Source organism: Pristis pectinata, chromosome 6, assembly GCF_009764475.1.
Source record: "Pristis pectinata isolate sPriPec2 chromosome 6, sPriPec2.1.pri, whole genome shotgun sequence".
NCBI lineage: Eukaryota > Metazoa > Chordata > Chondrichthyes > Rhinopristiformes > Pristidae > Pristis > Pristis pectinata.
The window spans coordinates 97301776-97326189 of record NC_067410.1 but is presented as its reverse complement, the minus strand read 5'-3'; the positions used below and the strand labels follow the sequence as shown (position 1 = coordinate 97326189).

Below are 24414 nucleotides of genomic sequence, written 5' to 3'. Positions count from 1 at the left end.
TTCAACATACTCACCCTCTCCTTGAAAACTCAATTTTTTTTCACCTCCCATGGAAATAACCGCTTAATCACTGGGCCAAACTATTTTCTGATTCACTGTCGAGATACATTGTGGATCACCCAATTAACATCACTTAAGAAATGCTCGCTTTTACTTTTTTCCCATCTCAACTACTCTGGCACTTACAAGTATTGCCCTCATTAGAAACTAACAGCAGCAGAAAGCAAAATTCCACTGTATAGTCCAAGTTTCATTTCAACAGTCAAAGTTTTCTCATACATCCAGATAAACTAAATAATGATAAGATGGACTCTTGACCTCATTATGACCTTGAACCTTATTGTTTACCTGTGCTGCACTCTGTAGCTGTGACACTTTACTCTGCATTCTGTATTGCTTTATCTTGTACTACTTCAATGCATGCACTATATAATGAATTGATCTATATGAATGGTATGCAAGACAAGCTTTTCACTGTACCTTGGTACAAGTGACAATAATAAACCAATTCCAATTCCAACCCAGTATCTCTGTTCTACAAGATTTTCTCCTGTTACTTTCATCAATGTTCCACTACTTCTCAAACCCAGTTATAGCCTATTTTCCTAATCCAGGATTAAATACAAACTGCATTTATTAGATACTGACAACAGTTGCACAAACAAATTGGGGCTAAGCTGATTGTGGAAAAGGTCTTCTAAATTTGATAAATGTCCAGTTTTCTGGGGATCACAGTGCTCCTTTTTGGAGTTTGTGTTAATAAATATAATTCATTACATCGTAGATTGTGCACTTACCCTGGGGCAATTAGATGAATTGCAACCAACTCCGCCCAACATGCATACTGCTCCCACACTGGGATGCCCATCACATAGGTGAAGCCTCCTGGGTTGTAATAACCATTCACAACTTTCAGAGCAAATAAAACACCTGAAATTAAAAAAAAATTAAAAGACATTCAAGCTTCCTTCCAATTCAATACGCAATTTGGCTTGTACAGATACCATGGGTACACTAGTCATTTTAAACGATTTATATCCCAAACCCTGTGTCATACAACATCCAGAGAGAGAGACCAGGCCTGCTTCTTGCCAGAAGAGAGCTGCCTGAGAGAATGACTCATTTTCTGATTTCTTCTAGGTTAATAGCATCCACAATGAGCCTTCGATAGCCAATTGAATTGGAGAAACCATTGTGTATCGGATCTGCACTGCTCTGATACATCAATTTAACAGAAATAATATACAAATCAAATTTTTTTTGTAGGAACTTTAATACAGTGCTCCTCTGCTTTCCATTTAAAATCCACATTAAAATAGGGTGGCAACTAAGATATCAATTACTTTTCCCTGAGGGAGATGGACAGTCCCCCTCAGCAGTCAACTTTGAAGTCCAATTTAAGGTAACATTAACATTCTCTTGTCACAAAATCCAAATATATTAGTCAAGCATGACTTAATCTTTACAAATCCAGTTCTCCCTGATCAATTCCCATTTATTTGAGTGCTCAGTCACTCTAATCTGAACGTCAGAGATTCCAGTAACTCCCCCAGAAATGAATTCAGAGCAGAGGTTTGTAATTACCTGATTTTCCAGTCCCAACTTTCCTAAATAAATAAGATGTTAACAATTTTCCAATCTAGTGTCACATTCCCAAAATCAAGAGCTTTAGAAACTTATTAAAGAAGTATTTGGAATGTATTCGACTCTTTTGACATTCTGGCATGGAAACCACCATGTCCTGGAGATTAGCCATTTCCTTCCCTCTGTCATTTATTTATTTAAATCAAACCCACTACATTTCTCCATCTGATATAGTTACCTTGTGTCCTGGTACTGAGATCTTTCAAGGAGGATACAAAATACTTAAATCTGGCATTTCATAATGAACGACAGTGTCCATCTTTTATGCAGTCACATTTTCATTACCCTTCAATGTAGTTAGAAAAAGTAACCCTCTTAGAATTGATATCTGTTGCAAATTCTGTCCCTTTGTATTTGGGTGGCATAGCTTTTAGAGCCACTGCTCCACAGTGGCACAAACCCAGGTTCAGTTCTGACCTTGGGTGCTCTCCATGTGGAGTTTGTACCTTCTCCCTGTGACCACATGGGTTCCCTCTGATGCTCTGGTTTCCTCCCACGTCCCAGAGACGTGCACGTTGGTAGGTTAACTCTCCACTTTAAGTTGCCCCTAGTGTGTAACTGAGAGGTTAGAATCTGTGTGTGTGTGTGGGGGGGGGGTGAAAGAGTTGATGAGAATGTTGGGAGAATAAAAAAAAATGGGATTTATGAAGGATTATTGTAATTGGATGGTTGATGGTCAGCACAGACTCAGTGGCTGAAGGGCCGGTTTCGTGCTGCATTTCTCTATGTGTATTTCCTTCTGCAGCTCCAACAGAGCATCCTCCCCAACACCAGCCCTCAAACCAGGATTTGCCTGGGTATTCCTGAGGAAATCCTCGTTTCCATTGCTCTTGTGGACCTAAACTGGTGGGAACATCATCATCTTACAACCATCCGCTGCACCTGGCCTTGGGCTGCATCAGTGGATTCTGCATGGGACTGGTTAAGCCTGGCTCATTCACAGCTGTCTCTAATAAAATGAATGCAAGACAACGGCTGGCAGGAAAAAGGTAAAGTGATTTTCATTGTTTTTAATGCATAAAGTATTAAAAAATATTCTTTTAAACAGGTTCCACATGCTACTGAATATTTGTGAATGTCAAACACATTGACAAACATTCAAAGGCTCCATGACAGCTGGTGAAACTGGGGGCAGGGCCTAACAAGCTGTCAAAGCCATTCATGACTGCAGCAGGTGTCTGCACTGAGACAGTCTATTGCTGCATTCCACCACGCTGAGGTGCTGGGAGATTGGTTTCCGGTGAAAGGCTGTGGCAGGGACATGCTGAGAAAACAGTGTTGGCCCAGGGACTGGCAGCCAGCATACAGGGCAACTAAAATTCTGGCCCAGTATTTTTAACTTGTTGCTGATAGACCTTTTTTGGTTTTGCACTTGATTTCCACTTTCCTTTCCATTTGTGTTTTTAGCTTACATTACTGACATGAGGATAGGCTAAATGGAGAGGTTTGGCAGATCTTGTCAGAGAGCCAGTTACGAGTCCATCACATTGCTACCTCTAGGGTCACACATAGGCCAGACCAGATAAGCACAGCAAATTTTTTCCCTGAAGAACATTAGTGAACCAGAATTATATAGCAGTCTGGTGGCACTATTATTATTATCAATAGCTTTTTATTCCAAATTTATTTAACTATATGAATTTAAATATAACCTTCTTGGGATCCAACAGTCTCCAGATCAATACTTCAGGCCTTGGGATACTAGTCCAGTAACTTAACATACTAGCAAGACTATTATTTTAGCGTTACATTTGTTGATCATGACCACTCAGCTACATAGTTGGAGCTTTTGGTTTTTAGTTGCATGTACTGTTGGATCTAATACTTTGAATACCTCCCACTATTTGTTTGTAGATTTACCATTGACAATGCAGCTCAGTTAATGCCTTTTTGTTTTTTTAAAAAAAAATCAGCCTTAAGTTTCATATCTTGGTTTGTGGCTGCCACTTCCTCTACCCCTAAACTTATTGCCTCATAAATTACTGCATTATGGTCAAGTTTTTTTAGGCTAGCCCACCAATCAATATTAAATGTTGTATATAGAAGCTGAGGTTGACAGCCAAGCTGGAGTATTAAAAAAAAGTGAAAAGGTGAAGTTTTCCTGCACTGATATTTCACGTTGAAGAATACAAAATTCAACCAGTGAACTTCCTTACTTGAGAAACCAACTGCACACTGCATTTTATAGCTTGGGTCGTGCATCAGTTCTGCTAGGACCATTTCCAGCACCAAGTAGATAATTCCAGTCATCACTGAGAACACGGACAACATGTAGGCAAACCAGGTGCTGCCAAGTCTTTGTTCCAATAGGATTCCTTTGTATAGCATTGACACCATGTTGAAATATAGGTGCCAGTCGTCGACATGGTGAAATGGCGAATAGAAAAGACGTTTCCAATCTTGTCTGTTCCATGCTTCATGCACACTGATGCAAACATTCAGTAATGGTTTAATTGGTGATAAGAATAGAAAGACATTCAGCACCATTGCTATCAGTGTGACAGGGGGGATATTATCAAATCCCACTCGGAATAGTTGGGCTAGTAGCAGAAGCAGTCCCAGGTTCTCTCCACGTCGTCTGGAATACATGATTCCCAGCCCTCAGCAGATAAACAGTTTGAAAACTGGGTGGAGTTCTTTGGATTAGTTAAGACTGTATTGTAGATTGGTCAGATTTACCTGAAATTACAATAGCACACATACAAATTATACAGCACATAATAATAGAAATTCTGATTGATAACTTAATGAACATAAGAAATTTCATTTTAGCAATAAATTGACAAAAAGCAATGTGTGCTCTACTCAATCCTGCCATTTGGTACTATCACCTACTTAGTTCAAACTTACAAAATATCCAAATTGTTTACTAACCATTTATTTTTATTGTGCAACACCAAAGTCAAGTTGAATGAACATCAAAAAACAGGAGATACTTTAACTTTGAAACAAAAAACAGAAAAACCTGCCAACACTCAACAGACCTATTTAAGAACTGTAAGGACAAGCCAGGGAACTATAGGCCAGTGAGCCCAATGTTAGTGGTGGGAAAGTTTATGGAGTGGATTCTGAGAGACAGGATCTACACCTATTTGGAAAAGCAAGGACTGATTTAGGAATACAGCATGGCTTTATGCATGGGAAATCATGTTTCACGAATTTGATTGGGTTTTTTTTGAAGAGGTGACCAACAGGATTGACGAGGGCAGGGCGACAGACATTGTCTACATGGACTTTAGCCAGGCCTTTGGCAAGCTCCCACGTGACAGGCTGATCCAGAAGGTTAGATCACAAAAGATCCAGGGTGAGCTAGCCAATTAGATACAAAATTGGCTTGGTGGTAAGAGTCAGAGAGTGGCTGTGGAGGGTTGTTTTTCAAGTTGGAGGCCTGAAACCAGGCCATAGAGGTGTGCCATGGAGAATTGATGCTGGATCTCCTGTTATTTGTCATCTGTATTAACAATTTGTTGGTAACTTGGTAAATTGGTTTATTATTGTCACATGTAGAGGTACAGTTTAAAAAAAAAACTTTGTTTTGCATGCCATCCATACAGATCATTTCAGCACATCCAGTGCATTGAGGTGGTACAAGAGAAAACAATGACAGAATGAAGAATAAAGTTACAGTTACAGAAAAAGTGTGGTGCAGGCAGACAATAAGGTGCAAGGCCATAACGGATAGATTTTGAGGTCAAGAGTCCATCTCATCATACTAGGGGACCATTCAATAGTCTTATTACAGTGGGATAGAAGCTATCCTTGAGCCTGGTGGTACGTGCTTTCAGGTTTTTGTATCTTCTGCCCAATGGGAGGGGGAGAAGAGAGGATGTCTGGGGTGGGTGGGGTCTTTGATTGTGTTGGCTGCTTTACCAAGGCAGTGAGTAGACAGTCCATGGAGGGGAGGCTGGTTTCTGTGATGTGCTGAGCTTGTCCACAACTCTCTGCAGTTCCTTACGATCCTGGGCAGAGCAGTTGCCATACCAAGCTATGATGCATCCAGATAGGATATTTTCTATGGTGCATTGGTAAAATTTGGTGAGGGTCAAAGGGGACGTACCAAATTTCTGTAGTCTCCTGAAGTAGAAGAGGTCGTGGTGAGCTTTCTTGGCCATGGCATCTATGTGGTTGAACCAGGACAGACTACTGGTAACGTTCACTCCTAGGAACTCAAAGCTCTCAACCCTCTTGACCTCAGCGCCATTGATGTAGACAGGAGCATGTGTACTACCCCCCTTCCTGAAGTCAAGGACCAGCTCTTTTGTTTGGCTGACATTGAGGGAAAGGTTGTTGTCATGACACCATGTCACTAAGCTGTCTATCTCCTTACTGTACTCCGACTCATTGTTATTTGAGATATGGCCCACTACGGTGATATCACCTGCAAACTTGTAGATTGAGTTAGAGCAGAATCTGGCCACGCAGTCATGAGTGCATAGTGAGTAAAATAGGGGAGGACGCAACCTTGTGGGGCACCAGTGTTGAAGATAATTGTGGTGGAGGTGTTGCTGCCTATCTTTACTGATTGCAGTCTGTTAGTCAGGAAGTCAAGAATCCAGTTGCAAAGGGAGGTGTTGAGTCCCAGGTCTAGGAGTGTGGAGATGAATTTGCTTAGAATTGAATTGAAGGCAGAGCTATAGTCAATAAAGAAATGTTTAACTAGGTGCCTTTACTGTCCAGATGCTCCAGAGATTAGTGTAGGGCCAGGAAAATGAATGTAGTTGGCATGGTTAGTAAGCGTGCAGATGACAGTGAAGAAGGTTATCCAAGATTACAAGAAGATCTAGATCAACAGAGAAAGTGGGCCGAGAAATGGGAGATGGAATTTAACTTGGACAAGTGTGAAGTGTTGCATTTTGTAAAGTTAAACCTGGCAGGATTTACACAATAAATGATGGGGCCCTGGAGAGGGTTGTATAATAGAGACCCAGGAGATACAGGTACATAGTTCCTTGATAGTGGCAACATAGGTAGACGAGGTAGTGAAGGCAGCATTTGGCATGCTTGCCTTCATCACTCAGGGCACTGAGTACAAGAATTGGAACGTTATGTTACAGCCATACAAAATGTTGGTGAGACTCCACATGGAGTATTGTGTATAGTTCTGGTTGCCTAGTAAAGGGTCGATGTCATTAAGCTGGACAGGGTGCAGAAAAGATTCACAAGGATTTTAGTGGGATTGTAGGGCATGACTTACAAGGAAAGATGGGATATGCTGGGGCTTTTTGTGCCCCGGAGCATCGGAGGCGGAGTGACCTTATATACAAAATCATGAGGGGCATAGATAAGATGAATGGTCACAGTCTTTTTCCCCTCCCACCCCCCGCCCCCCAGAGTAAGGGAGTCTAGAACTAGAAGGCATAGGTTTAATGTAAGAGAGGAAAGATTTAAAGGGGAGCTGAGGGACAAATTTTTTCACAGAGGGTGGAGGAGCTGAGGGACAAATGTTTCCGCACAGAGGGTGGTGGGTATATGGAATGAGCTGCCAGAAGAAGTGGTAGAGCCAGGTACAATTACAATGTTTAAAATACATTTTGACAGGTGCATAGATAGGAAGGATTTAGAGGGATATGGGCCAAATGCAGGCAAATGGGAGTAGCTCAGGTAGGCAACTTGCTCGACATGGACAAGTTAGGCTGAGGGGCCTGCATAACTCTATGATTCTTTCAGGTAGCATCTGTGGAAAGAGAAATAGGGATAACATTTCAGCATGAAGCCCTGTCGTCACAACTGGAGATGAGAGTAAACAGATTGACTAAGTTGCAGAGGGTGGGGGAGGGATGGATAGGACAAAGGGAGTATCTCTGATAAGGTGACATCAGGATTGCAGTGGGGATAAGCTGTAAACTAGGTCATCCATTCAACGGGTCAACAGAGGCATTTGGAGAGAGAACCTGAACAAAGAAGCATTAAAGTTATGAATTGAGGGCAGTTAGAGCAAGAACACAAACAAGTCAAGTTATTATCTATACAAATTTTTAAACTGTAAATTGTACTGTATGCATTTTAGAGAAATAATACCTGCAAAGTAGACTTATCCAACAATTATACCACTAATTTATTTTAAATCAGGAAATGGTTTATTTTAATTGTCCTGCAGGTATAGAAAAAAGGATCATACATAGAAAGGTATAGACCTCAGAAAGAGAGAGTCGACTTGCTTAGCTGTGCACAAAGGTGCAAATTGAGTTTAATCTAGCCAAGTATTGAGTTAAAGCATTTGGTGGAGAGCAACAAAGGAAGGAAATGCACAGCAAGGAAGAGGATTTTAAGAGTTGTGAAGGAACAGAAGAACCTTGACGTGTATGCCCGCAGCTTAAAAGGTAGCAGGGCAGATGAATGAGGTAGTTAAAAAGACATGTGGGATGCTTTTCTCTATTAGCCAAGGCACAGAATATAAAAGTAGAGAACTAAATGAGATGCTAAAATGAGTGCTTGGGCACTATTTGCAGTTCTGATCACCACATTACAGGAAAGATGTAATTGCAAAGGAAGTGATTTATAAGGACCTTGTCAGGACTATGAGGAAAGATTGGTTAGTCTGGGATGTTTACTTTGAAATACAAGCCGAGTGGAGACTTTATGGTTTAAAATTATGAGGGGCCTATATAAAAGAAATAGGAAGAAGCCATTTCCCTTAGCAGCATGGTCAAAAACCAGAGGGCACTGTTTTAAAGTAATTAGTAGGGAAAATAGAAGGGAAAGAGAGAGGAAAAAGAATTAGAGAGAGTGTTGGAAACCTGGATCTCACTGGCTGAAAAGGTGCAAGAGGCCAAAATCCTCATGACAGTTCATTTTCTATGATTAAATGATGGAAAGATTCAATGGGCTTCCAGATAATTTTTCAATATCCAATGTAGAGGAATAGAACATTCAACTATCCAAACTAGAAACATGCTTGGTTACCACTGAGCAAGATGTATTACCAGTTTATGAAAGTCAAATCAATAAAGTACAATCTTTTGCCATCCAAGTATTACTGCCTGAGCCATCTGATTAAATAGGGAGATATAGCAATAGATCAGAAACCCCAGGGGCATCAGTTCATGACAGGTGGGAAACAGGAGGTGGTATCACATCTGAAGCAAATATCCAACATCAGTGATTGGAGCAAATTCCATGAGGAATAAAAATAAGAACACAAATGTTCCAAAGAATTAACAGTATAAGTTATTTCACTACTGGTGTATTTACTCGGGATTCAACTGTAATCGATGAGCATTGATAAAGCAGGTCTCCTTTCCTTTTATTGGCATTCAGTTTTATTTTCGGTTCTCAAAATAAATTCAAGGCACTTCTCACATTGCAAATATCCATATTTAATATCTATAATGTGTAAAGTATGGAGGAAAAAAAGAGAAAACAGGAAAACTATAGGTCCAAAAGATGTGCGAGGAATGGCATGTGCCTTTGATGCCATCAATTTGTTTTTATAAACAGATTCAAGCACTTAATGGACATCCAAAGTGCCTGAGGAAATGCTGAAACCACAGCAGATGTGGACCATTCTGTACTCCTACCCACTCTATCATCATTACCCTTTGTACACAAAACAGAAGCACATTCTTCCCTTTTAAAATAACACCACTAAAATGGGGCCTAAAGTCTGGTGTAAGAGTTTAAAACAAATTTCATTGAAATAATGTTGATGCAATGTATCACTTCACATTGTACAAGAGACTAATGATATACCATTTCCTGTAACTTTTGATATGAAGTCCTGAGCACTTTGTTGCACAGGAAACTTCTCTTCCACATGTTTTGCAATAGCTGTCAGTGTACATGGGGAGAACAACTAAGAAAATTCTGCATTCTGCTGCACAACAAAGGGGCAATTTAAATAGGAAATGAATAAATGTAAAAGTGAATGAGGAATTACTTATAACACCTCATCACAATTAACCCATCCTCAATCCCTTAGTGAGGATGTCAATAGCTGTGATGACAGGTCATTGACGTTCCACTACACAACCAGAGTTTGCCATTGACTAAGCCTCTGAAATTACATAACTGGAAAACTAAGCAATAATCATTTAGTCAATGGATTTGTCCAAAGCTTCCCTTTGTGCTGTTTTGTGCATCCATAAATGAGTAGTAAACTGTGTACTTAGCAGGAAGCAGAATTTTAGACCACTTTAAGAATGGTACACCATATGGAAAAATGCAACTTCAGTACTCCAAATACATTCTGTTTAAAAGTCATTTTAAAAAGAATAATCCCCCTCCCCCATTAATATTGGTAACTTAGAATGTAGCCCTGCATTAAACAATATCTTTAAAGTATAGCAATTTCTGTCCTGGAGTCTCCTTTCTACTTTTGCTACAAATTGATTGCCCATGTCTTGTTAATAAATACTTTTGTGCCTTAAAAATTGAAATTCTGCATACAAAGTGGTTTAGAGGAATGCATGCCCTTTGTAATGGCCTATTACATTCCAAGCTGTTTTAAAAGACTTTGAGATCTATAAAGTGTTAAGTGATGCAAAATTATCATTCTGCTTCCATGAAGTCTTATGCTCAAATATTCACAAATTAGGTGGATGGGAACTTTTGCTACAATCAACTGAATACAGCTCTGGGATAACGCAACAATAAACTTCTTCAGGATTTCATTCATGGACTATAGAAGGTTCTTTTGTTTAAAAAACCATTAGGACTAGACCGGACTATGACAAGGATACATTTGGATACTGTTACACCAAAGGATAAACAGATGTTTTAAAATGAGGAATGTTAGATCATTATTTGAACAAAGCTCCCATTCTAGAAAGAGGATGATGGGCAACTTGCTTGTAGTGCAAGGAATGCAGCTTTGCCTTAAAATGGATTCTTTGGGTCATTGTTTAAAGCTACCCCTGTTTTGGTCAGTGTGCCTAGATTGAGTAACAAATCAAAAACACTAGGCAAATTGTTCGTTTTCTGCAAGAGACTTCCTAAGTCATGCCACCGCCTCCAAATGTACAAATATTAAGAATACCCTTCAGGCAAGTTAAATGCCTTGACAGAGCCTGCCACGCGCTTGCATATTTGCTCATCAACTCAAAAATAAATTAAACTTGTAAAAAAAGTTCCATGAATAATCACTGCTTTTTCTTTGCTGTGCATGAAGTGATTTGTACCAAGCATTTAAACAATTTCAGAAATGTACTCATTGTATACTTGCTTCAGTCTTGGTTATCCAAAATGGCTACATGGGTTGAAATATGCTCAGCTTAATTATTGCTAGGCTATGGCATAATGTTTTAAAATGGAATTGTTTCCAAATATTGATCCCGAAATTCTTGGGTTTACATGACAGAATTCTCAATTGGGAAATCAATGTGAGGCAGTGTACAACTGACCTTAGTGTTATAGAGTCATATAGCACAGAAGCAACTCATTCAGCCCATCAATTTAATGCTGACTATAAATTACATATCTATACTACCAGCGCTTGGTATGTAACATTCTGTGCATTGACAATTCAAGTGCTCATCTAAATACTTTTTAAAAATATTATGGGAGATCCTACCTCCACACCACCTCAGGAGGTCCGTTCCAGATTCCAGCCACTCCGTGTGTGAAAAAAAGTTCTTCTTCAGATGTCTTTTAAAGCTCTTACCCCTTATCCTAAACCTATGCCCTCTACTTTTAGTGAGAATTAGTCGGGGTATTGAGCTCAAGAGCCATGAGAGCGAGAGCGAGAAAGCGAGAAGAAATGCATGCCCTAATTTCCAGCTGCTTCTTGATGTAGAATAAAAAGTTTAAGAAATCTGGTTAGCAACGCCGTGGATGTGGTGTACATGGATTTTAGTAAAGTGTTTGATAAGGTTCCTTATGGAAGGTTCATTCAGAAAGTCAGGAGATATGGGATCCAGGGAAACTTGGCTGTGTGGATTCAGAATTAGCTTGCTCACAGAAGACAGAGGGTGGTGACAGATGGAGCATATTCTGCCTGGAGGACGGTGACTAGTGGTGTGGGACCCCTGCTCTTTGTGATTTTTATCAATGACTTGGATGAGGATGTGGAAGCGTGGGTTAGTAAGTTTGCTGATGATACAAAGGTTGGTGGTGTTGTGGATAGTGTAGAAGGTTACTGTAGATTACAACAGGTTATTGATAGAATGCAGAGCTGGGCTGAGAAGTGGCAGATGGAGTTCAACCCAGAAAAGTGTGAAGTAATACACTTCGGGAAATCGAATTTGAAGGCAGAATACAAGGTTAATGGCAGGACTCTGAGCAGTGTGGAGGAACAGAGGGATCTTGGAGTCTACGTCCATAGATCCCTCAAGGTTGCCGTGCAGGTCTATAGGGTTGTTAAGAAGGTGTACGGTGTGTTGGCCTTCATTAGTCGGGGTATTGAGCTCAAGAGCCATGAGGTAATGTTGTAGCTCTATAGAACTCTGGTCAGACCACCCTTGGAGTATTGTGTTCAGTTCTGGACGCCTCATTATAGGAAGGATGCAGAAGCTTCGGAGACGGTGCAGAGGAGATTTACCAGGATGCTGCCTGGATTGGAGAGCATGTCTTATAAGGATAGGTTGAGTGAGCTAGGGCTTTTCTCTTTGGAGAGGAGGATGAGGGGTGACTTGACAGAGGTATACAAGATAATAAGAGGCATAGTTTGAGTGGACAGTCAGAGACTTTCTCCCCAAGGTGACAATGGCTAACATGAGAGGGCATCATTTTAAGGTGATTGGAGGAAGATACAGAGGTAAGTATTTTGCACAGAGAGAGGTGGGTGTGTGGAATGCATTGCTGGCAGAGGTTGTGGGGGCAGATACATTAGGGCATTTAATAGACTCTTAGACACATGAATGATAGAGAAATGGGCTACATGGGAGGGAAGGGTTAGATAGATCTTAGAGCAGGATAAAATGTCGGCACAACATTGTGGGCCAAAGAGCCTGTACTGTGCTATAGTGTTCTATGTTCTATAATGCCCTGTCCCATCTTCTGGCCAGCCTCTCCATACCCTTTCTCCATACCCTCTCCCAACCCAGAATATACATTTTGCGATGTTGAAAAATCTACAGAGAAGTGGCAAGTGGAAATTGAAGCAGGGTGCAGAATAGGCCAGAGTTGTACAACTGAAGGACAGAATTTTGGATCTGAATGAGATGCCAGGTAGGAAATTGTTGGAATAGTGAAACACGGAGGTAGCAAAAGTGTTCCAGGGTTTCAGCAACTGAAGCAGGAATGGGAGAAGGTGACATTATAAAGATGGAACTAAACCTTCTTTATGACAAAGAGCAGATAGGATCGGAAGCTCAGGCAGCCGACAGGGTAAAAAAAAATGGAATTGGAAGTGTGGGAACAGTTTGTAATGGGGTTTATGTCCAGTATCACCAATGTTTTAATTGGAGTTTCCCCCCACAGGAATGGATATCGATGGGTCTTATTCTGGCTGGAGGTCCATGACTAGTGTTGTTCCGCAGGGATGTGTACTGTGACCTCTGCTGTTTGAGATATCACACACACACATAACCACCCCCCCCCCCCAAACCCCATGCCTCTTCTTTTCTTCCCTTTCCTAGCCACTCTCTCTTTTCCCCCCACCCCCTTTTCTCCTCTTTAACTTTGACCCATCCCCCAGTGGATCTGCTCTCCCCTCCTCCCCCACACCTGCCTATCACTATCTCCTACCTGCATCTACCTATTACCACCTTGGGCCCACCCTGTCTCCCCTCTTTTGTCCACCTATCACTGCTCTACTTTTCCCTCCTATATATTGGGCTCCCCTTTTCCTATCTTCAGTCCTGAGGAAGGGTCCTGACCCTAAACGTTGACTGCTTGCTTTTCTCCATGGATGCTGCCTGGCCTGCTGAGTTCCTCCAGCATTATAGTGCTATGAAAATGTGGATGGTTGGGTTAGTAAGTTTGTAGATGACGTAAAGATTGTGGCATTGTGGATAATGTAGAAGATTGCCAAAGGATACTGTGATCAGTTGCAGATATGGGTGGATAAATGGCACATGGAGTTTAATCTGGGCAAGTGTGAGGTGTTGCACTTGGGAGATCAAGTGTAAAGGGACAGTACACAGTTAATGGCGGTACCCTTAACAGCATTGATGTACAGAGAGATCTTGGGGCCCAAGTTCATAGCTTCCTGAAAGTGGCCACACAAAGTTGATAGGGTGGTAAAGGCATATGGCATGCTTGCCTTTATTAGTTGAGGCATTGAGTTCAAGAGTCAAGAAGTTATATTGCAGCTTTACAAAACCCTTGTTTCGCCACATCTGGGGTTTTGCATTCAGTTCTGGTCACCCCATTATAGGAAGGATGTGGAGGCTTTGGAGAGGGTGCAGAAGAGGTTTAACAGGATGCTGCCTGGATTAGAGGGCATGTGCTATAGGGAGATATTGGATAAACTTGGGTTGTTTTCTCTGGAGCAGATTCTGAGGGGAGACCTGATAGAAGTTTATAAAATTATGAAGGGCATAGACAGGTGTTATATTTTTCCCCCAGGGTCAAAATGTTTAATACTGGAGGGCATGCATTTGTGAGAGGGGGAAAGTTCAAAAGGAGATGTGTAGAACAAGTACTTTGGTGGGTGCCTGGAATTAGCTGTCAGTGGTGGTGGTGGAGGCAAGTACAATAGTGGCATTTAGATAGGCATATAAATATGCAGAAAATGGAGGGATATAGACCATGTGCAGGCAGAAGGGACATTTAATTAGGCATCATTAGCTTAATTAGTTTGACACAACACTGTGGTCCAAAGGGCCTGTTCCTGTCTGTACTGTTCAATATCACACAAGGAGATCAGATGATGTTATCGAGGGTTAGATGGAAGGGCTTGGAATAGGTTCTTGGGGGACTCCAGAGGCAATATTTCCCCTGGATTCCCAGGAACTTCCCACAGAACCCCTATGTTACATGAAGCCAAGAATGAGCATATAATTGCAGCAGACGGTAACATTCTAAACCACCGTTCTCAGGGGTCAACTAGTAGGGAAATGGAGATGGGGGAAGAGTTGGGGGATTTGCCAAACTAACAGTTTGGCTCCCCCATCTCTCCACCAACTCACATGAATAGTTGCAGACCACTCAGTGCAATGCTGGCAGTCACAATCACAGTGAATTGCTTTTGACATTGATAACGGTGACTGCAATGCAGTGAAAGCTTGATGAGAGAGGTTTCAAATTTGGAGTGGTTTAAAAACTTGGAATTGAAAGAATTATGGCCATTGATTTGGGAGGCAACAATTACAATCAAGCACTGGAAAGGAAGGTGATCACTTCTAGAAAGCATTTCTGGAGTCAGGATAGGTAGAAGAGGAAGACTAATTTGAAAAGGAGGAGAACAGAGAATAGCGAACATTTTACAATATTAGCTTGCATTGACGCAAAACGGAAATAAGAGTGTTAAATTTAGTCGGAATAAGTTCAAGGGACTGGGATAGAAGTTTTGTGGACAAGGCAAGGTCAGAAAAAGTACAAGGAACCGCTGGAAGGACTCAGCAGTTCAAAGAGCATCTGTGGAGGCATAAGGTATATGTTGACATTTCAGGTCGATACCCTGCATCAGAACTCAGATGGAAGATTCCCAGTATAAAGCAGTATGAGGAGGGGTGGGACAGAGACTGGCAGGTGATCGGTGAAACCAGATGGGGAGAGAACGATGGGCAGATGGAACCAGGAAGGGAAATTTTTTTTTTGTACCTGGACTCCATCCTGTCTCCCTTATCCAGTCCCTTCCCACTTTTATCTGGGACACCCCTCATGTCCTCCATCATTTCCATAACTTCCAATTCCCTGACTGCTACAGGCTCTTCTTTACCATGTGTGTCTGACTCCATCCCATATCAGGAAGATCTTGGGGCCTTCCATTTCTTTCTTGTCCCCCAACTTGGTTCCATCTGTCCATCATCCTCTCCCCATCTGGTTCAACCTACTACCTACCAGTCTCTGTCTCACCCCTCACTTGTACTGCTATATATTGGCAATCATTCCCATTCCCTCTCAGTTTTGATGCAGGGTCTCAGCCTGAAATGTCGATGTACATATTTTGCCTCCACAGATGCTACACGCCTTGCTGGGTTCTTCCAGTGTTGTTTTTTCGTTCTAGATTCTAGTTTTTTTCCTTCAGAATGCAAGGAAAGATGGGAAATAAATCAGAGAAGCATCCAAGTTCCAAAATCATGCAGATTGGGCCTTGTAAAAATGCATTATGTTAGTATATTATAAATTATATTATATATTAGTATCCAGAAGGCAAGTTGATACAGGCAGCTATACAGATGGTAGTCTTAGTGGCAAAGAAATCTATGAACACCGGTGAGGAAGACTGATTTAAAGAGTATTGGCAGAGAAAAGAATCTTTTCATTCCAGGATGACTTTAAAATACTGGGGTTTGATAGAGGAAACCAGAACCAGTAATGCTTGATGTAGCAGAGCCAGATCTGGTGATGAATGGTTGCACCAGCTGTGTGTACATTATTCATGTTCCAATGTCGCTTGGATTAAAAGGAATTAAGATTATTCAGAAGTCTTCTGAAAGAGTGGGAGAGAGTAATATTTTTACTGGGGTCTAGAGTATAAATGGTACAGATAAAGGTGTGAGTGAGCAGATTGAGAGCTGCAAAGGTATTGTGCCAGAAGCCAAGCAGTTAAAAGTGGAAGATGCCATATAAGGGGCAGAGTTGCAACAACACAAGGAGAGGTTGGACAAACTTAGATTGTTTTCTCTGGAGCGTCAGAGGCTAAGGAGCGACCTAATAGAAGTATAAAAAATTTTAAGAGGTATAGATAGGGTAGATGGTCTTTTTCCTAGGGTGGAAATGTCAAATACTAGAGGGCGTAGCTTTAAGGTGAGAGGGGGAAAAAGTTTAAAGAAGATTTACAAGGTAAGTTTTTAAAAAAAAACAAACAGTGGTCGGTGCCTGGAAAGCACTGCCGGCGGTGATGGAAGAAAATATGATAGGAATGTTGAAGAGGGATTTAGACAGATACATGAACAGGCAGGAAATAGAGGGATACAGACTTTGTGTAGGCAGATGGGATAAGTTAGGTTGGCATGGATGGTATAGGTATCATGGGCCGAAGGGCTTGCTCCTGTGCTTCCTATGTTCTATTAAGTCAAGCCTTTATCATAAAATTAGCAAAACCAGCAATAATAAGACAGGAACAAAAATCTGTTTACAGTCTATTATGTGCAACTGCAACATTACACATTTAGAAAGCTTAATTTCTCTTCAAGGTACTAATGATGTGCTTAGAAATGAAAGATATGAAGTAATATATTTCATAGTATTACCAATTATGTATGGTGCTATGCATCACTTTTGGTATTTACAGAACCAATGAAAACTAAAGTTAAAAATTTTAACCACATCAGAATAACATCAGTGTATTTTCTCCATATTACATTCCAAAACTGATTGCCTTAAATAAAACACCAAAATCTTTATCAGACTTCTCAGTCAGAACAGGAATGATGGTCAGAAGGTTCACGTCTAAAGTACTAAAGCAGCAGATTGCCAGGAAGTAGTTTAGGGCAAAACCAATGAATGAGACAAGAGGCAGAACCTGTCACACAGCATAAAATATTGCATTCAGATGTTATATTGAGACACAAGATCAAATGTCCCAAAAGAGCAACTGGTCATGGGAATTACTCTCCACAAGTGGTGAACAAAAGTCTAGCCCCATCATTACTCAATAACTGAAGGATGAACAAACATAACCTCTCACTGCAAAGACCAAATGCTTTATTTGTTTAAATATTATGGTAGAGTAGAGGTTACTTCACAGTGCATATTGGTGAGATGAATCCACTAACTTTTGGATATTCATGTTTTTGAAATGCATACTAAATTAAAACTGTTTCAAAATGAAACTAATGGGGAAAAAAGATCATACAGGTGTAGTGTCTGTTTGATCAGCATGATATATATTCTCCACTCAAAGTAAAAGTCTTAACTCCCATCAGTGTAACTACTCCCCATAGCCCCACCCCTCCTGCCCAACAATCCTGGCATGATCACACACCCTAAGGCAGAGTTGCAAATGACAAGTATCAAGGCAAATTCCACCCACCACCAAAACATGTGCACAGGGATACAAAGGTAAATTATCCATTTCTCACTACAGACACTTCAAACTAAAATCTAGATACTTGAGCATTATTTGCTTGTTTCAATTCACAATAGGCTCCCTTCTTCACTGTCTCATTTGTAGTAATATGTACAGCCTACAGAATACACTGTAGCAACTCACCAACTGTAACCACAAGCCCATGGTCTCAACCATGCAGGAAAAAGGCAATAGGTACAAGGGAAGACTACCACCCTTAAGTCACACAAAATCCTGGCCTGGGTGTATAATCACTGTTCTTGTGTTCAGATCATTGAATCAGGAGATATGGGGATAAGGTGGGAAAATGGACTTGAGGTAAAAGATCAGTCACAATCTTAGTAAATGACACAAAACAACAAAGAGGTTCTGCAAACCACTGCTGAACCCATTGGTTGTTAGCTTTCTAACTGTCCAGTGAGTCTAAGGTTCTTTCACTTTGTTTGGATGAGTGTGACTGCAAGGTGAATGAGCTAACTGATCATAACCATATAGTCCAGAAGCCATTCAAACAGGTGGAGCAAACAAGAATGTAGTGTTGGTAGGGATGAGGGTAGAACAGGATTGAAGCTGTTCTCTGCAAGAGAGACAGCAAGAGTCCAGAAGGCTGAGTTGTCTGCCTGCTGTCAGGTTTCAGGGCCTCTGGCCGGGGCTGGAGAGGAACTTACAGTGGGAGGCAAGGGATTCACTGACCACGGTGCACACAGATTCAAACAATATTGGCGGGACAAAACAAATGTTCTGCATAGTTCATATGAGGAGCTAGGCAAAAGTAATAATCTCTAGATTATAACCTGAAACACATGCAAATTGGCAAAGAGCAAATAAGCTTAGAGGAGTGAATCCGTGCTCAAGGTCTGGTCTGGTAGAAGTGGGTTCTAGTTCATGGGGCACTATGAAAGCGGGAACTATACCATAGGGACAGACTACATCTGAATCATGCTGTGGCTGATGTTCTAATGAGCCACATAACTAGTGAAATAGAGAGGATTTTAAACCAAATAACGGGGCCACGAGATCAAAATTGGAAAGATGTGGTAAATCAAAAAGTAAAGGCTAGAGAGAAAGGTATTAATATGAGAAATGAGAAACTGACTGATAGAAAGTAAATCAGCAGATAAAGCTAAAGGTTACAAAAATAATAAAAGGTTAAAACTAAAGGCTCTGCATCTAATGCACATAACATTCAAAACAAAAGAGGAACTGAGAGTGCAAATGGAAACAAATTAGTATGATCTGATAGCGTTTACAGAGATATGGCGACACAACATTGTGTTACTGTTTTCCCTTGTACTACCTCAATGCACTATGTAATGAATTGATCTGTATAAATGGTATGCAAGACACGCTTTTCACTGTACCTCAGTACATGTGACAATAACAAAACAATTCCAATAGCATAGATTGGGACTTGAAAGTTAGAGTTCATGACATTTAGGAAGGCAAGGATGCTGAGAAGAGATGGAGGAGCAGTTTTGTTAATTAATGAAAATCTTAATACAATAGAGAAAGATGAATGAAATTTTGGAAACCAGGATATTGAAGTAGTTTGGGTGGAAATAAGAAACAATAAAGGCAAGGTCACTTGTGTATAAGCCCCTAACAGCACTGCAAGGTAGGAAATATTATAAAAGGAAAAAATATGGAAGCTTGTCAGAAAGGTATGGCAATAATCATGGGGCATTTTAGGTTACATACAGACTGGAAAAATAAGATGCATGAAGGTGATCTAGATAGAGTTCAGAGTGCTTCCAGGATGTTTTCTTGGAATGTCACATTCTGAAGCCAACCAGAGAGCAAGCTATAGATGTTAATTAATGACTGTGATCATAATATAATTGAATTTTCATTTAATTTGAAGATGAATAGGTTTAAGACTGGTACTTTAAACTTATGTAACAACAACAGGTATCTTAACCTCAAACAAGGGCAATTACGAGAGCTAGAGTGAACCGGTAAATTAGGCTCAGGGGTTAGTCAATTGAAATGCACATATTTAAAAGGAAATTTCAGAATCCACATAACATATATATATACACCATCAAGGAAGAAAAAATCCAAGGCGAGGACCCACCATCCATGGTTAACTAAACAAAACTTAAACATTATATCAAACTTAAAAAAAAGCATATAATTGTGCAGGTCAGAAGATTGTACAAAGTATACAAAAAGCAAAGAATCATTAAAAGGAAAAAAATTAGAGAACGAGGCAAAACTAGCTAGGAATGTATGGACTTTAAGAGCTTCCATTGATATTTAAAATAAAAGCTCATGGCTGTAGGAAGCAACATATCGGCATGGTTAGAAGATTAGCTGGCTAACAGGAAAGAGAAAGTAGGTACAAATGGTCTTTACTGAATGGCAAGATGAAATGAATGGTGTGCCACGGATTAGTGCTCAACTTTTTAAAATTTATGATGAACAAACCAGAAGTATGGTTGTTTATGACACAGAAGTAGGTAGAAAAGCAGGATGAGAAAAGCACAAAGAATCTACAAAAGGATGTAGATAGGTAGGGTGAGTGGGAAAAGATCTGGCAAAAAGAGTTCAACATGGGAAGATGTGAAATTATCCATTTTGGCAGGGAATTTTTTAAAAAATCATTTAAATAGTGATAGGTTGCAGAGCTCTAAGATGAAAAAGGTTCTGGATCTCCTAGTTCACAATAGCCTGCTAGGAAGGTACATCAAGGAATTAGGAAATGTAACAGAATGTATTGTATTGTATTGGTCTATTATTGTCACTTGTACCAAGGTACAGTGAAAAACTTGTCTTGCATACCGTTCATACAGATCAATTCATTACACAGTGCATTGAGTTAGTACAGGGTAAAAACAATAACAGAATACAGAGTAAAGTGTCACAGCTACAGGGAAGTGCATTGCACATAGACAATAAGGTGCAAGGTCATAACAAGGTAGATTGTGAGGTCAAGAGTCCATCTCATCGTATAATTGGTATTGGTTTATTGTGACTTGTACCGAGGTACAGTGAAAAGCTCATCTTACAAACCAATCGTACAGGTCAATTCATTACACAGTGCAGTTACATTGAGTTAGTACAAAGTGCATTAATGTTATCACTTATTGCTAGAGGAACCAAATACAAAAATAACGAGGTTGTGCTTCAGTTATAAAGGGCTTTGGTGAAGCCACACCAGAGTCCTTCGTGCAGTATTGGTTTCCTTATTTAAAGATGTTAATGCAATGGAAGCAATTGAGAGGTTTACAAGACTAATACCAGTAACTGGTGGACTGAATAACAAGGTTCTACATGGTCATCTTGAATTTACAACAGTGACAGGTTACTAGCTTGAAACATACGAGATCCTACGGGCAGAAGCAGAACAACATTTCATCTTGTGAAATGGTCTAGAATTCTAGGCTATGGTTTAAAAGTAAGGTGTGTCTGCTTAAAATGGAGATGATGTGAAATATCTTCTCAGATGGTTATGAGACTTTGGAACTCCCTTCCTTGAAGTACATTGGAAACAGTCTTTGAATATTTTAAAGGTAAATAGATTATTGATAAGCAAGTTTTTGGATTTAAGTTAGTGAGGTTACTATGAGATTAACCACAGCCTTATTAAATGGTGGACTTGTCCTGAGAGCCAGAGTGGTCTACTTTAGTCCTAATTCATAAGTTTGTATTTTCATGTGCAACTCCAACAGCATTGTGGGCATATTTTCAAACTAATTGCAGGGTGAGCTAAAAACATTGGCCTTAGCAGCAACACATATTTTTAAATAATGTTTATTTCAAAAGCCCTGGTAACATTTGAAAATATTTTCATACCTAGCATCCTGACACAACCTTTGATTTGATTAAATATCATCACCAAAAATGTTAATTCTGTTTTTCTCTCCACAGATGCGGTCTGACCTGCTTAGTATTTCCAGCATCTTCTGCTTTTATTTTAGCTTTTCAACTCTGGAAAGATGATTTACATTTGTATAGTGCCTTTGACATCATTTTTAGGATGTTTTGAGGGGTTTTACATCCAATTAAGTTCTTTTGAAGTGCTGTCACTGTTGCAATTTGTGCATTACAGGTTCCCATAATGGCCAAGACTCTGTGGACCCTGGTCAAACCTTTCAGCAATCGTTCCTCAAGTCTCACTACTCCTGGGGAATACAGAACCACAGGAGAGAAAGAAGCTGTTGATGTACCAATGCAAATAACCTGCTTTATTTGCTTATTTATCTATTTAAATACACACGATACAGTTTGAGAAATAAACTTTGGTCATGCGATATGTTGCAACTGGATTTCAATCAAAGCTGTCTAGCCAAAACTCACAATGCTGGAAAACACAGATGTTAAAGGCATCAACATGGCCACTTTAGTTGCAAGAAAAGAACAAGTGTACACATAAACTTATGATTTAATCAAATAAAATCTTGCTTAAAATTTTCAATTTATTAATCCTTATTCCTGTTATAAATCCTTCTCCGAAAATCTGCAACCTTCTCCAATTACACAAGATCTCTGAGCTCCTCTAGTCCTTGCCTCTTACATACCTTTGATTTTATTCACTCTTACACTGGTGGCTGCACCTTCAGGGGCTGAGGCCTTAATCTCTGGAATTCCATCTATAAAATTTGCTGCTTCAAGACTCACATTTTTTGCAATTAAACTATACTGTTCACTCATGAACACTGCCTGGTGAAAGTATTTCCAGCACTGTTTACATTTTAGATCTCAAGGACACACAGAGTTACTTTCATTCCATTCTCATGTATCATACCAAGTTTTGTTTGATAACTTTCCTGTGAAGCACTTGCAATGTTTGGCTACATGGAAACCACAGGATAAATAGTTTATTGTGTCTAGGAAATTGCTCCTTTCTGAATTAGTAGCCCTCTTCTGAAACTGTGACTTTAATGACTATTTCAAAAGGTGTTCAAAATGATAAACAGGCATTCACAAATTTCACTCAGAGAAGTTTCACTAAGTGCCTCTTCTCAACTGTTGTTCTCCCAAATCACTACGTACATTTTGATCTAATTGTCATTGGGCAGCAAAGTAGTGTAGCGGTAAGCATAATGCTATTATAGGACCAGCGACCTGGGTTCAATTCCCACTACTGTCTGTAAGGAGTTTGTACGCTCTCCGTGTCTCTGCGTGGGTTTCCTCCGGGTGCTCCGGTTTTCTCCCACGTTCCAAAGACCGACAGGTCTGTGGGCATGCTACGTTGGTGCCGATAGTGGCGACCCTTGCGGGCTGCCCCCAGCACATTCTCAGTAATGCAGAAAGACACATTTCACTGTGTGTTTTGATGTACATGTGACAAATAAACATCTTATATTATAGGAAGGATATAATTAAGCTAGAGATGGTGCAGAAAAGATTCACAATGTTATCACCGGGACTGGAGGGCTCAAGTTATAAAGAGACTGGATAGGCTGGGATTATTTTCCCTGGAGCAAAGGAGGCTGAGGGGTGATTTTATAGAGGGTTATAAAATCATGAGGTAGTTGGTCACAGTCTTTTTTCCCCAAAACTGGGAGGTATAGGTTTAAAGTGAGAGGGGAAAGATTTAAATAGGATCCAAGGGGTAAGTTTATCACACAAAGGGTGGTGGGTATATGGAACAAGCTGCCAGATAAAGTAGTAGAGGCAGGTGCAAACAAATTTAAAAGACATCTGGACAGTTACTTGGACAGGAAAGGTTTAGAGGGATACAATCCAAGTGCAGACAAATGGGACTAGCTGGGGAAGGCAGCTGGGTCGACGTGGAGTTGGGCAGGACGGCCTGTTTCGATGCTGGACAATTCTGACTAATTATTTTGGCATTCCCCTTTTTTCCCCCAACTGTAACTTGCACTTCTTAACCTCAGACATGGTTTTAAGATTCAGAGAATCCACAGCAACAACACAATTACTTGTCTATTAAATTATTTCAGCTGGGGCTATTCCAATTGTTTTTGCATATCCTTATATTCCCTGGGATTAAAACGCCATCGTCTGCCTCACAACACCAGGATCGCCACGTTAACTAGGGCAGCAACAGGCTGCAGACAGTAAACACTTATCGATTACGATGACGCTACAAATCGATTGGGGTGGGGGAAAGGGAAGGAGATGTTCCGTGTACGTGAGCCGATCTGTGGCGCACTACTCAGTGAATGGCTGCCCGGGGTAAAACCGGGCGCAAAGTTGAAAGACGGGCAGCTCCTGGAAAGCGCACGGCAGGGAAGCGAAAGTGAAACAAGTGGCGAGCCGCGGCCTACCCGCGGCTCTCAGACCCGGGCCTCGCCTGAGCTCTAACACGGGGTCCGGACCGCGCCAACCGCCGCCGCCGCGCGGTCCCCTTTCAAAAATAAACCGTACTCACTGTGACGTCACCGAGGGAGCCCAACCAGCAGCCCCCGTACCGCCTCAGTTTAGCCCGCCGCCCAGGGCTCCGCCTGACGTGTTGGGCTCCCTCTCTGTCTCCTCCTTCTCACCCTGTCAGGTAGGGCCACGTCAAAAACAAAACCCGAGAGCCACGGGGAGGAATTACATCAGCCGAGGATTGAGGAAATCAGAAGAGAGTGACTGCAACTGTTTGCAGGGTGGGAGGTGCATGGTCTATTCAATGGTAATGGGCAAGGGCTGCAGGAGGAAATCCCATCCCAAGCTGCTGCTGCTGCATCTTTATGGTTGGAGGCAAAAGGGGGAAGGATGGTGGCATCATAAAGGGTGGTTGAAAAGATTAACTTAAAGGAAAAAAA

The 24414-nt window shown here is 40.8% G+C and overlaps 1 protein-coding gene across 2 annotated transcripts in view; it reads right to left on the bottom strand.

Moving 5' to 3' along the window:
• The window catches only part of rhbdd1 (rhomboid domain containing 1), a 61217-nt gene extending 37013 nt beyond the window's left edge, over positions 1 to 24204 (bottom strand). The window contains exons 1-3 of one of the 2 annotated variants that reach the window (XM_052018804.1): positions 24036 to 24204; positions 3801 to 4323; positions 798 to 930 (exon numbers count right to left, since the gene is read on the bottom strand). In XM_052018804.1, the coding sequence (XP_051874764.1) occupies positions 798 to 930; positions 3801 to 4233 (566 nt within the window). In that variant the 5' untranslated portion in view covers positions 4234 to 4323; positions 24036 to 24204. The remainder of the gene's footprint in view (positions 1 to 797; positions 931 to 3800; positions 4324 to 24035) is intronic. The other variant, XM_052018803.1, reaches the window with a different exon arrangement.
• Positions 24205 to 24414: the final 210 nt, after the last annotated feature.